The 13,898-nt window shown below is 37.6% G+C and overlaps 1 protein-coding gene across 15 annotated transcripts in view; it reads right to left on the bottom strand.

Moving 5' to 3' along the window:
* Positions 1-13,898, bottom strand: part of LOC127633455 (calcium/calmodulin-dependent protein kinase type II subunit gamma-like) — a 117,716-nt gene that overhangs the window by 17,734 nt on the left and 86,084 nt on the right. For 6 of the 15 annotated variants that reach the window (XM_052112556.1, XM_052112562.1, XM_052112566.1 and 3 more), the window contains exons 10-15: positions 13,594-13,716; positions 10,826-10,909; positions 10,654-10,696; positions 9,791-9,853; positions 3,788-3,828; positions 2,162-2,248 (exon numbers count right to left, since the gene is read on the bottom strand). In XM_052112556.1, coding sequence (XP_051968516.1) covers positions 2,162-2,248; positions 3,788-3,828; positions 9,791-9,853; positions 10,654-10,696; positions 10,826-10,909; positions 13,594-13,716 — 441 coding nt within the window. The remainder of the gene's footprint in view (positions 1-2,161; positions 2,249-3,787; positions 3,829-9,790; positions 9,854-10,653; positions 10,697-10,825; positions 10,910-13,593; positions 13,717-13,898) is intronic. The other 9 variants (XM_052112560.1, XM_052112570.1, XM_052112561.1 and 6 more) reach the window with 3 other exon arrangements.

The raw sequence follows: 13,898 nt of genomic DNA, 5'->3' as shown, positions 1-13,898 counted from the left end.
GCTTCATTATCTTTAATATAACATACAACAAACAAAACAAATATATATAAATATATGACCCGGACATTTCTTCATCTATTTTCTTCTATATTCACCCGGGAATAAACACAATTACACACTGAATTTTACAGTTGCAATGTTGCCGTCACAGCTACAACACAAAATGGGAAATCAAATAAAGAAACAATCTATAGAGACACAGACAACTTAATGGAAATTAAAAGGTTGGGATTTTTGATGAGCACAACACTTGCACTCAGCATTCAAAGATCACTGCACATCAAACGGGCCACACATGTGTGCACTTAAAATAATAATGGCAAATGTAATAAGGATCTAAAGATGCAGTCTCTCAAATTCAGCTAAAAAAAGATTAAATCTGCCAGAACCACAGGATTGCAGAATCGTACATCAGTTAAAATGGGCACTATCTATCCTGAATGTTAGATGCATTTGATTTTTCCTCAGATTAATATCCATTAATTTCCCCAAAAAGTGACACAAATGTCCATAAATGTTATTATCCAATTGAATCCTTATAAAGTCTGGTATTATTTGACAGGCAAATCTAACTACTGTACATATTCTTCTAGTTACCGCTTCTTTTGCCTTGTACGTTTTTTCTTATCAAGACAGCGGTAGCTAGCTGTCCATTATCACTGTGGAGGCATTTGCAGGCCTCAGGAGAGGTCAGGGGTTAACTTGAGCTCTTAATGGTTTGTTTTTGGAGGTCACAGGATGCTCTTTACACAGCTATTTGGGCAGCCGAACAATCAAGCCCCATTTGAAGTGTCAATTCACTTTCCTTTCCTTTGATCTCTAGGGGCCATTGCTAGATCTTTCAACCTGGCATTTTTCTGATTGGGACACTGCATCTTTATCATGACTGGTTTATGCACACTGACTCCAAGCATCCTGAAATAATTTTGTTAGTTGATTTAATACACCATTCAGCCATAACTTTAAAACCACCTACCTAATATTGTGTATGTCCCCCCTTGCGTTGCCAAAACAGGGCCAACCCGCATCTCAGAATAGCTTTCTGAGTTGCTATTCTTCTCACCACAATTGTACAGAGTGGTTATCTGAGTTACCGTAGACTTTGTCAGATTGAACAAGTCTGGCCATTCTCTGTTGACCCCTCTCATCAACATGTCATTCCATCTATAGAACTGCCGCTAACTGGATGTGTTGTTTTTGGCACTATTCGGAGTAAATTCTAGAGACTGTTGTGTGTGAAAATCCCAAGAGATCAGCAGTTACAGAAATACTCAAACCAACCCGTCTGGCACCAACAATCAAGCCACGGTCCACATCACCGAGATCACATTTTTCCTCATTCAAATGGTTGATGTGAACATTAACTGAAGCTCCTGACCCATATCTGCATGATTTTATGCGCTACACTGCTGCTAAACCATTGGCTGATTAGATTATCGCATGGATGATTGTTCGTGAAAGATGGGCTGGTTTGAGTATTTCTGTAACTGCTGATCTCCTGGGATTTTCACACACAACAGTCTCTAGAATTTATTCCGAATGTTGCCAAAAACAAAAAACATCCAGTGAGCGGCAGTTCTGTAGATGGAAAAGCCTTGCAGATAAGCGAGGTTAACAGAGAATGGCCAGACTGATTAGAACTGACAAAGTCTACGATAACTCAGATAACCGTTCTCCACAATCCACAAATCAGTGTTTGGCATAAATGGTTGCCTTTGATAGGCGATTTAACAGCACCAGAAATATACAAAATCTTTTCAACATTGACATGTTTTTTTCTAATAGTGGCATGTGTTAAGCATACAGAGGCAAACTAAGGACAAGAGGAGTGCAGAAGGACATAAACCAGCAGCTTACAGGTAAAAACAAATAATTGTTAATGACACATTTACATATCACCACAATTACTGTATGTGTACCAAACTGCTTCAAAGGACACATGGGCTTCAAAAACACAGTAAGGAATGACTAGTGACATCAAATGTGCACAGCAAACTGCAGGTTCATAATATTTAACTATTTATTACATGCAAAACTGTTTCGCCGTCGCAAAACACAGTTTCTAACATGCACCAATCATTATGCAAACACTTTAACATGTACTATGAGTCAGTCAGATAAATAAATGGGTTTCAAAGAAGGTTGAATGTAGATAATATACCATCGGTGTAGAGGCGGCTGCGTTGCTTTCTTTCATGGCATTCACTACAGCACTCATTACACTGTTTTTAGTGTTGTTTGTCTGGGGCTGAAATACAGAGGACACATTCCACTTCCTGTTCAGAGAGATGACATCACTAGGGACATGATTGGCACTAGGCAAAGCCAATCATCTGCGAGTACTGTTAGAAGGCATTTGAAAGTCTAAATTTATAAGCTCACAAAAATGCTCATTTATAGGGCATGGTATTATATTGTTAGGAAAAATAGATGCCAAAAGTACTGTTCATTTGTTCAGATAATAAATAATACTAATAATAATACTTAATACACAATACTAAGATTAAAAAAGAAAAACATAACAATACCGGTCTTTCTGCTATATCTGTATTTCCGACTCAATTCGGTACTTGTGAACTGTCTGGCTGACAGATGGCTGTTCACGAGCACTCTTCAGCAATTATAGTAATTTTTAGGGGCCGTTCGCACCAAACGTGTTTTTGTGAACATCGTAGTGCTTTGCCGAAACATTCATATATTGATATAATTGCAATATTTTTTTCACAATATTGAATCGATATTTTGGATCCCTACATCAATCCTTTTTTTATTTACTTGTGATTTCATATCATTTGCAACATTTCAATAATGAAGAAGCAGTTCATACAAATAAGGACAAACTCTGAAATCTGTTACTCAGTGCGGTCAGAGCCGCTTCTATGAGGCACTAGAGAGACTGAAACTGAACTTGTTTGATTCACTTTTCTATAACAGATGTCTGGTTCTATCGCTCACATTTGGCACAGTTTCAATTGCCATTTTGTAATATCTTGATGTATCGAAGTGCATTCAATCCTGACATTTACATTTATGCATTTGGCAGTCGCTTTTATCCAAAGCGACTTACAGTGCCTTTATTACAGGGACAATCCCCCCGGAGCAACCTGGATTAAGTGCCTTGCTCAAGGACACAATGGTGGTGGCTGTGGGGATCGAACAAACAACCTTCTGCTTACCAGTTCAGTGCTTTAGCCCACTACGCCACCACCACTACTGTCACATATGTCAAACCAAGTCCGTAGCTGCCCTTTTCATTGTTTTATACGTAAATATGAACTAGACTGGGATTTTTGACTGTTCGCTGTTTTTTCAGCATCTCACGCAGGAGCGCCAAGTTTTAAAAGCGTGTCTCAAGACAACTGCATTCTGATATGCATTGCGTTATATGCCGTTACTAGCTTTTTCTAGTGCAAGAACACATTCGGTCTGAATTGCCCCTTATAATACCTCATAGGATGCGCCACTAGTGTGGTATAAAAACTAGATCCGCTCACCCACATTGGGCATCACATCACTACTTATTTGGTACTTTTAAATAACCTTAGAGTTCTATAAGAAAAAAAGGCCAGAGAGTACTGCTTAAGTGATGCTTAGCAATATACTTAGCCTAAGTGGAACTAAAAATAGAGGTGTTTCATTTAACCAGTTAAATAAAGAGTCACTGGAAAAGTACCCGCAACAGAGGTAGAGACGTAAAAAAAGTCCTGTGTGGGGGTAAACAGGCTAAAATTCAAGAAAACACTAGGCATAAAATGCAATGTATGAGTAACAATGCCTTTAAACTTACCTTGACACCATCAGCCTTTTTGTTGAGTAAACTTTTGCATGCTGTAGGAAACACAGAAATACTGAATTACTACTTACATAGTGAGTGACAAAAACTACAAAAATCTCTGGATATTCCAAATAATTTGCACTATAAAACATTGAATAAACTACTGGCTTTCCATTCTGTAATTTATAGGAATAGAGGGCTTGGAAGGCAGTGCTGACCTACATCCTTTATGACCACAGGAGACATTTTTCATTGATCTTTTCATATCTGTTTAATCCTAAAACATTCTGAAGCTTTTGGAAATGAAAAACACTATAAGGTTTATAATGTGAGAATACGTTTTGGAGGCGTCGATAAAATTACTTGCTTCAATACATTACTCAATGAGAAACTTGATTTCAAGAGGTCATTTCACGCAGAATCAGATTTTTTTAAATTCAATGTAATATGAAATAAAAGAAAAACTATGAAAAATATATTTTAAAAAGTATGATAAATAAATGTTTAGTATTTCACCAGTCCACGAGCAGACAAATTAATTTGTTCTCCATTTGAGGTCGCAGGCACAATGAGGGAAAATCATGACAAATGTATGCAATTGATTTTCCTTTAAATCCAAGTCTTATTTCCCAGAGGGCTTGTTTCAGAGGTCTCGAGTCAGTGTAGTGGAAGTACACAACAGAGTGCTTCAGAGAATAATCAAATGACTTGTGTGAGGCCTTTAAAATAGTCAAGAATGACAAAACTCATCAGGTTTCACATTCAGAATTCCTATTAAGCACCTTACCTTCCATAAACAAAAGAAAAGAAAAGAAAGGATGGCAAGATTGAGAGGTAAAATGTCCATTTAGTAGCAAAGAGAAAGAGTTAAAAGATGGCAGGCATTGTTTGCATTGCAGGCCTGCTTTCATGCTTGACTAATCATGAGGTGAGAGGTGATGGAGGCAGATGCAATTTACCTTAACTCAGCCATGCAGTGTCAACAACATTAAACCACAAGTTCTATAATGCAGTGCACTGATGAGGGTGTCTTAAAGGGATAGTTGGAATGGTTAAGCCAAAAATTTAAATTCTGCCATAATTTACTCATATAATTGTTTTTAGGGGGAGTAGTAAGTAAGATCTAGGGATGCAACGCCCCCCCCTTGACCCAGCCTTAGTTTGGGGGGACATGAGGGTGAGTGAATGATGACAGAATTTTTCTTTCTGGTTCAACACTTCCTTTAAACTCAATACAGTACAACTGACTCAAACATCTCTACAGTAACTACGTCACAAGGGATTTACAGACTGTGGCGGGGGAAGCTGAACCAGCAGTTTTCTGTTATACTGCTGAATAATCAGATGGATACAGAGCCCCCAGGACGGCCTGCTGCAATCATACCTCTATTAAAGAGATAGGATGTGACATGATTAAAAAGAGAAATGTTCAGATCGACTATTTCGACATAATGCAAAACATTGTAGCAAGTTTCCTTAATTACTGTGGACATATCAATCTACTTATATCATTACATTGTGGGAAAAAAAAAACATGTACACTTTAAATAACAGGGGTGTAACGATGCATCATTCTTAAGTTAAACGTGAATTGATAGATACATTTATATAATTTCACAACGTATTATGCATTAATATCTTATGCAAATTTCTTCATTAACGAAACATTAAGCAAAATCTTGACCTATTAAGTTGCACAAATGCGCCAATTCCATGTTACCAAGCATTGCAAGTACTGTATATGTTAAATTGTCTTTAGCATGTCTTTCAAGATATTCTGAATCATACCAAATACCAATACCGACCATGCATAAATAACTGCATTTGAATCAAAGCAATGCAAATATTCACACCCCCATTAAATAGTAAGGCTCCAAAAATGTCATAGAAAGTTCATAAAATCAATTACAACAGCCATTAAATTAGTTTTTCTTAATAGGAAAATAACGTTTGTGCAGGCAACAAATGATTAGAGAATTACAAGCAACATAGCTGACATACACTAAGATTGTTACACAGCATGCCTTATCTTACAAATCAATTGATAAGTAAGTCTTATTTTGGTAATGTGAGGGATAAACAACAATTGATGCACTGTTATTACTGGCTATTTAGCTGGAAGACTGGCTTTAATGATGAGAGAGTGTAACAAGTTATAAGCACTTACTGGTTGTAGCCCAGAACTGATGGAGAGAGCATTGATTGGACCGCTCCAAAATATATTAAAGGAATACTTCAGGTTAAATACAATTTAAACTCTGTAATCCACAGAGTTTAAATTGTATTTGACTCATCCCTCAGTTTCAAAAAAGAATGGAAAACATATTTACACTCATACACTTTCAATGGAAATTTCTGTGGTGATGGAAAATACATAGACATACTGCATACTGTCAATTACACTATTCTGAACAGCCTACTTTAACATGCCATTTGCTTTTAAAGAAATGCCCTGGAAGACAGCAAAGTCTTCTTGTTTGCTGGTTTCCACAATCCTGAGGGATCAAGCAGATGTTTAGTAGCTTAGCTTAACAGTTCTCTTCGGTTCCTCTTCATTATGAAGATATCAAGAAGTATTCTCCGACACTGACAGCAGCTCAGACGCAGTTAGTAGGAGATGGCAGCAGCTTGACATTAACACAAAATGATAGACAGCTGTCCCAGCCTTTGGTAAGTGTAGGACAATTCAATACAATCAGATCAATTTCTATAACACAAGTGGACCCTCTATGAGAGTCTTGAACCAGCATTCTCCCTGAGACACTGTCAACAGTGCCATCCGTCTGCCCTCCAGGGGGCCTATTTCCCCGCAGACCACCTGGCGCTCCAGTGCCAGCTACATCGTGGTCTGACGACTGGCAGCAAGCCAACCCCGCTCCTGCCGTCCATGTCTTTAAACCCCCTGCGCTTCCAGTAAAGGGGGAAGTAAGAGTTGAAAGGAGAGTGGTAGGGCAATGGTGGTTTGGCTGGGCTGCACATGTCTGCTTTAGTTAATGACAAAGGACAATGATCATAGAACCTATAAAAAAGTGGCTCTCAACTGGTGGCTTGCAACCAAAAAAAGTGTTGTAGGTCTGTTTTGACAGGGTCACGTGAAGCAAGGAAAAAACGCATTAATGCGGAAAAAGTACAATCCCCACAAAAAGTTAGATTAGCAAAATGAGTATACTTAGTAACTTTTAAAAAGAAGGCGAAAATGCTTTGCATTTTTGGTTTTGTTGTTGATGTCAAAGGCTGTGTGTCCAATCAAACTCTACTGTACTTTTACAAACTGTTATCTATTGCTTGGTAGAAGTTAGCTAAATTAAAGGAATGTTTCTGGTTTAATTCAAGTTAATCTCAATCGACAGAATTTGTTGCCACAAAAAGTTATTTTGAACTGTTACTCGTAAATTGTAAAAAAATAAAACCTAACATTGCGGTTACAGTAAGGTTCTTATAATGGAAGTGAATGGGTTCAGTCCACAAACATTAAAATACATGCTGTTCAAAAGTATAGCCACAAGACATAAACATTATATGTGTTAACATGATTTTAGCATGATCAAATTGCTTACTAATTTTTTATTAAGTACTAAGTTTTATGTAATATAACAACCTTGTTTTCATGATAACATAACAGCGGTAAAACCCATTAATCTGGTAAATGTGTAACGCCGGTAAATTCCTGATTTTCTAACACTAAAATCATGTTAATATGTCTTACGTCTTGTGGCTTTACTTTTGAAACAGTTTGCATTTTAATGTTTATAGACTGGCTACATTCACTTCCATTGTAAGTGTCTTAAAGAAATAGGTCACGCCCCTCATGCCATCCCATGTGTAGGACTTTCTTTCTTCTGCAGAACACAAATTAATATATGTAGAAGAATATCTCAGCTCTGTAGGTCCATACAATGCAAGTGAATGGTGTCCAGAACTTTGAAGCTCCAAGAAGCACACAAAGGCAGCATAAAAATAGTCCATACAACTCCAGTGGTCAAATCCATATCTTCAGAAGTAATATGGACATCATGACCAAAAAAGGACTTAAATATTGATCTGTTTCTCACCCTCACCTATATTGCTTCAGAAGACATGGATTTAACCACTGGAGACTTATGGATTACTTTTATGCTGACTTTGTCATTTTTTTAACCTTAAAAGTTCTGGTCACCATTAATTTGCATTGTGAGGACCAACAGAGAAAAAATATTTTCCTAAAAATCTCTGTGTGCCGCAAAAGAAAGAAAGTCATACATATCAGGGATGGGATTAGGGTAAGTAAATGTTTCGATAATTTTTGGGTGAACTATTCCTTTAATGTAACTGCAATTATTGCTTGTTTTTAAAGGAATGAAGGACAATTTTTGTGGTAATCAACATTATGCCACAAGTGCTGTCGACTGAGCTTAATTGTACTGCACCAGTAACATTCTTTTAAGCAGATGTCAATATGGACAGGTTGCATGACATGCCCTTATCCTCAAAAACCATGAACAAAACTATGAAAGTTCAAAGATAGATGCATTAAATACAGGTTCACTTTCAATGAGGACTACAACGTGTTTTGTGTGGTGAATTCTTGGCTGCCTATGTACTGTAGTTTATGATATTCATAAATGTCAATGTTTGATTTTAAGGACACTTGTTTACCTCTAAACGCTTAATTTGGTACTGTGTTTGGTAACCATTTGATGTCCAATCTCAAATCTGGGCCCTGAAGTAAAACCAGTTCAGAACCACTGATCTAAGGTGTACTGATGGCATATGACCAGGGTCCTATATCTTCAGCTAAAGCAGACTTGACTTAAATGCTATTTAATAGCAAATAACACCTTTAAGCTGATCAGCAGGGAAGGAAGAAGCCAGAAAAGGGCTATTGAATTTTAACCAAGAAGAAAAGAAAGAGAAATAAGACTGATCAAAGGAGAAGCAGGGACATGAGCAATTTTGTTTTCCATGCAGGCAATAATGCATGCCGGCCGATGGGTCTCGCCGTGGTGATCGTTAACAAGAATCAAGCCAGATTGTTTAGCCAAGAGTCCTTTGCGTATCAATTAAAGTCTATACAGTTGCAAGATGAAACAAGACATTGTTTGTTCACAGTAAATAAATGTACACCTTTCGAAAGCTGAACAAATACTAAAATGGTTTGAATGTCACTGTATTTGTCCTGCAGCAATAGTGCTGCTTCACAATCTGCAAACAACAGCTGCATAAACCCTAATGATATATAGATATTTTTATAATTTTATAATAGTTTATTTTGTTAACTTTATTCATCATTATTTTTAGTTAAACATACATAAAACAAGTTACATTTACTCAAAGCAAAAATGAGCAAGACATGTTTTAAGATTATATTTTATATATTATACATATATTAATTATGTTAACTCCTTAGCAAATCGTTTTTTAGTGTGTTATAAGCATAAACCTTACTAGAGTTTGTTATATGTATGCTTAAAACAAGAAAAAAAACTATTTTGCCAATGTGTAGAACAAATAATCGTATGAAAGCAATTCCGATTATCAAGGTTATTAAGTAAATGTTTCTATTTTGAAGGATATTTAAATATTTAAAAAAAAGAGAGAGAAAATACTCATTATTTTTAGCACTAAAGAGTGAAGTTAACTAATCCTGCTTTAATATTTCCAGCAACTTATGGAGTTATTACAAAGCTAAATTAACATTAAAGTTACATGGTCACGGCGTGAAAGCAAAGCACTAATAAAAACATGGCTGAAAAAATAAAATAATGCATGCTGTTCCATAAACTCTTCCAGACACATCACCTGAAAGCATGACGTAGATGTGAGAGATGAAAATTCAGCAGGCCGCAAGAACTTTTCTAAGACTATATAGCAAAGGTTTTTTATGAGAGTGAAGATAAGAGATAAACCAAATAATTTATGCAAGAGATGGCAGGCTGCATGCTGATTGGGTAGAGGAGAGGCAGGGTAGGGTTAGGTGGCATTGTGGAGGGGGCTCACTGGGTCCCCCTGATGGTGAGGAAATGCACTCTCACATACCTTCCTGTGCAAGCGCAGCAGTGCTTGTGGTGGGAGCAGCAGGGCTGGTATGCTGCCGGCCCACTATTGGACAGAGAGGTGTTGAATTGGGAGAAGCTATGCAATTTTTAAAAACCCTCTATTGAACAAGTGTAAGAAATCTAAGTTAAAGGGATGGTTCACCCAAAAATTTGAATTCTGTCATCAGTTACTCACCCCTCAAAAACTGTATGACTTCACTCAATGGAACACAAAAGGAGGATTTTTTAAAGAATATACTAGTCACACTTTTCCAAGAGCAATTACATTAGATATAGCTTTAAAGTTCTCCTCCTGTTTTCCATGGAAAAAAGAAATTCATACAGGTTTGGAACAAGTAAATGATAACAAAATGTAATTTTTTGGATGAACCATTCCATTAAGTATAAAAAGAGCAGGCTCTGGTGCAAAAAAAATGATAATAAAAGTGACACCTATGCAAACCCCAGCTATAATGAATCCCTAAAAATGTAATATTACATACTCTTCTATTCAGGGAGTATGAAAAAGGCCTGCATGCTTCTGACAACGAACACAAATGTTATTGATATTCCTTCACTGTAATAACTCAACCTTCAGAATAAAACCTTAAAAGCTAAATGAAATAGAGATACAGAGTCCCTTAGATCTTTAATTGCATCAGAAAACGTCCAAAACTTAATACTAAATCCTGTAATGCAAAGCTCTGGATTCCCAAGTTAAGTTTCCCTCCATTTAATAACTGCGCCAGCCTGCTAGAAATCTTTTCCACAGTATAAAACTAAAGCAAAACTACAAGAGGTGGGCCACTTTCATCCATGACTCTGCATTGTCCTGCCTGATCCCAAGAGAATGGGGGAACTCACCTGAGAAGTTTCTAGACACCAGCATGGTAGTGAGAATGGCACCCTGAATAAAGAAAAAATGCATAAGAAAAATAGAGACGTCAGTCTACAGCAATGGGACATTCAGTACTAATTACCCAAGGGAAGGCACAGTGGGGTAGAGTTTTTAAGGCTATTTAAACCTATGCCATACCTTGAGCTTTCTACGGGCGTTGAATTTGCGCAAGCACTCCACTGTCTCCTGGCGATGCATCATGGACGCCACAGTGGAACGTTGCTGAAATGAGAGTATGCAACAGAGTAAAATTCTGCTCATCAACATTACTCGGATATTCAACCTAATGTAGAGTCATTAAACATAAAGTGGGTTTATATGGCAACACATCAACATATTCTGAGAACTCCTGAGATACTCCCCTATGATCTTCCAAACCCATATGCTGTTTTTTCGGTGGTACACAAAAATAGAAATTCACAAAAGTAGTCCATAAGACTTGTGTGACACATTTCAAGTAGTCTGAAACCATACAATAGTTTTATTTGTGGAACGGACCAAAATTATAAGTTGTTTTCTTCACCCCATTCAAGTTTGCGTCTAGCCCGTGTATACATCTAGATTTTAAAAAGGTGCTTTAATGTCATTGGCGCATAAATGGCATTGGTTCTAGAGGTCTGCACGGGCCTTAAAGGGATAGTTTGCCCAAAAATGTTAATTCTCATATCATTTTCTCACCCTCATGCCATTCCAGATGTGTATGACTTTCTTTTTTCAGCAGAACTCAAACAAAGATTTTTTTTTAAATATCTCAGGTCCATACAATACAAAAAAAGTAATCCATATGACTCCAGTGTTTAAATCCATATTTTCAGAAGCGATATACTAGCTGTGGGTGAGAAACAAAACAATGCTTAACTCCTTTTTTACTCTAAATCTCCACTATAACTTTTAGATGTAAAAGCGAAAGTGGACATTGATAGTAAAAAAAAAAGAAAAAAAAAAGGACTTACAGGTGAAACTCGAAAAATTAGAATATCGTGCAAAATGTTCATTAATTTCAGTAATTCAACTTAAAAGGTGAAACTAATATATTATATAGACTCATTACAAGCAAAGTAAGATATTTCAAGCCTTTATTTGATATAATTTTGATGATTATGGCTTACAGCTTATGAAAACCCCAAATTCAGAATCTCAGAAAATTAGAATATTACATGAAATCAATAAAAAAAAGGATTTTAAATACAGAAATGTCGGACCTCTGAAAAGTATAATCATGCATATGTACTCAGTACTTGGTTTGGGCCCCTTTTGCATTAATTACTGCCTCAATGCGGCGTGGCATGGATGCTATCAGCCTGTGGCACTGCTGAGGTGTTATGGAAGACCAAGATGCTTCAATAGCGGCCTTCAGCTCTTCTGCATTGTTTGGTCTCATGTCTCTCATCTTTCTCTTATAATGCCCCATAGATTCTCTATGGGGTTCAGGTCAGGCGAGTTTGCTGGCCAATCAAGCACAGTAATACCATGGTCATTGAACCAGGTTTTGGTACTTTTGGCAGTGTGGGCAGGTGCCAAGTCCTGCTGGAAAATGAAGTCAGCATCTCCATAAAGCTTGTCTGCTGAAGGAAGCATGAAGTGCTCTAAAATGTCCCGTAGACGGCTGCGTTGACTCGGACTTAATAAAGCACAGTGGACCAACACCAGCCGATGACATGGCTCCCCAAACCAACACAGACTGTGGAAACTTCACACTGGACTTCAAGCATCTTGGATTGTGTGCCTCTCCATTCTTCCTTCAGACTCTGGGACCTTGGTTTCCAAATGAGATGCAAAATTTGCTCTCATCAGAAAAGAGGACTTTGGACCACTGAGCAACAGACCAGTTCTTTTTTCTTTAGCCCAGGTAAGACGCTTCTGACGTTGTTTGTTGTTCAGGAGCGGCTTGACAAGAGGAATACTGACATTTGAAGCCTCAGTCCACTCCTTGTGAAGCTCCCCACACATTTGAATGGCCTTTTCCTGACAATCCTCTCCAGGCTACGGTCATCCCTGCTGCTTGTGCACCTTTTTCTTCCACACTTTTCCCTTCCACTTAACTTTCTATTAATGTGCTTTGATACAGCACTTTGAGAACATCCAACTTCTTTTGCAATTACCTTTTGAGGCTTTCCCTCCTTGTGGAGGGTGTCAATGATGGTTTTCTGCACAACTGTCAGGTCAGCAGTCTTCCCCATGATTGTGAATTCAACTGAACCAAACTGAGAGACCATTTAAAGGCTCAGGAACCCTTTGCAGGTGTTTAGCTGATTAGAGTGTGACACTTTGAGCCTACAATACTGAACCTTTTCACAATATTCTAATTTACTGAGATTCTGAATTTGGGGTTTTCATAAGCTGTAAGCCATAATCATCAAAATTATATCAAATAAAGGCTTGAAATATCTTACTTTGCTTGTAATGAGTCTATATAATATATTAGTTTCACCTTTTAAGTTGAATTACTGAAATTAATTAACTTTTGCACGATATTCTAATTTTTCGAGTTTCACCTGTACATTTGTATCTGTTTCTCACCCACACCTATTATATTGCTTCTGAAGATATGGATTTAACCACTAGAGACTTAATGATTACTTTTATGTTTCCTTTATGTGATTTTTGGAGCTACTAAAGTCTGATCACCATTCACTTGCATTGTATGGACCAACAGAGCCGAGATATTTCTCTTAAAACCTTTGTTCTGCTGAAGAAAGAAAGTCATAAACATTTGGGATGGCATAAGGGTGAGTAAATGAGATCATTTTTGGGTGTACTATCCCTTTAGAATGAAATCTGAACCTGAGCCGTACCCAAGACCGTGTGACGACCCAACCCGACCCAAAAAGTGTTCAGAGCATTCGCATTGGTTTTGTGTTACTCAGGGCATTTGGGAAATGTAGTCCTTGGCACAGATAACTTACGCAGACCCAAGGGTGCTTGAGGGCCTGCTCTGCAGTGATTCTCTTAGCTGGGTTGATGGTCAGCATTTGGTTAATGAGGTTCTTGGCCTCGGGGGTGACCGTGTCCCACTCCGGAGATGGAAACTGTGGGGGCAACAGAACAGAATCATGACCAAAATGTTACAAAGCAATCTATATGCAGCACGAGAATGACTTGAGTGCTTTTCACACCAGAGATGTACTGTCACAGATACATAGCAGTCTGTGCCAGAGACTAACGAAATTAAACTCATCACGGAAGCAGCGTCCAGGATTCAATGAGTCAC

This window comes from Xyrauchen texanus, chromosome 40 (genome assembly GCF_025860055.1).
Source record: "Xyrauchen texanus isolate HMW12.3.18 chromosome 40, RBS_HiC_50CHRs, whole genome shotgun sequence".
NCBI classification, from domain to species: Eukaryota; Metazoa; Chordata; class Actinopteri; order Cypriniformes; family Catostomidae; genus Xyrauchen; species Xyrauchen texanus.
The sequence above is the reverse complement of the archived record's forward strand: the minus strand, read 5'-3'. Positions and strand labels throughout refer to the sequence as shown.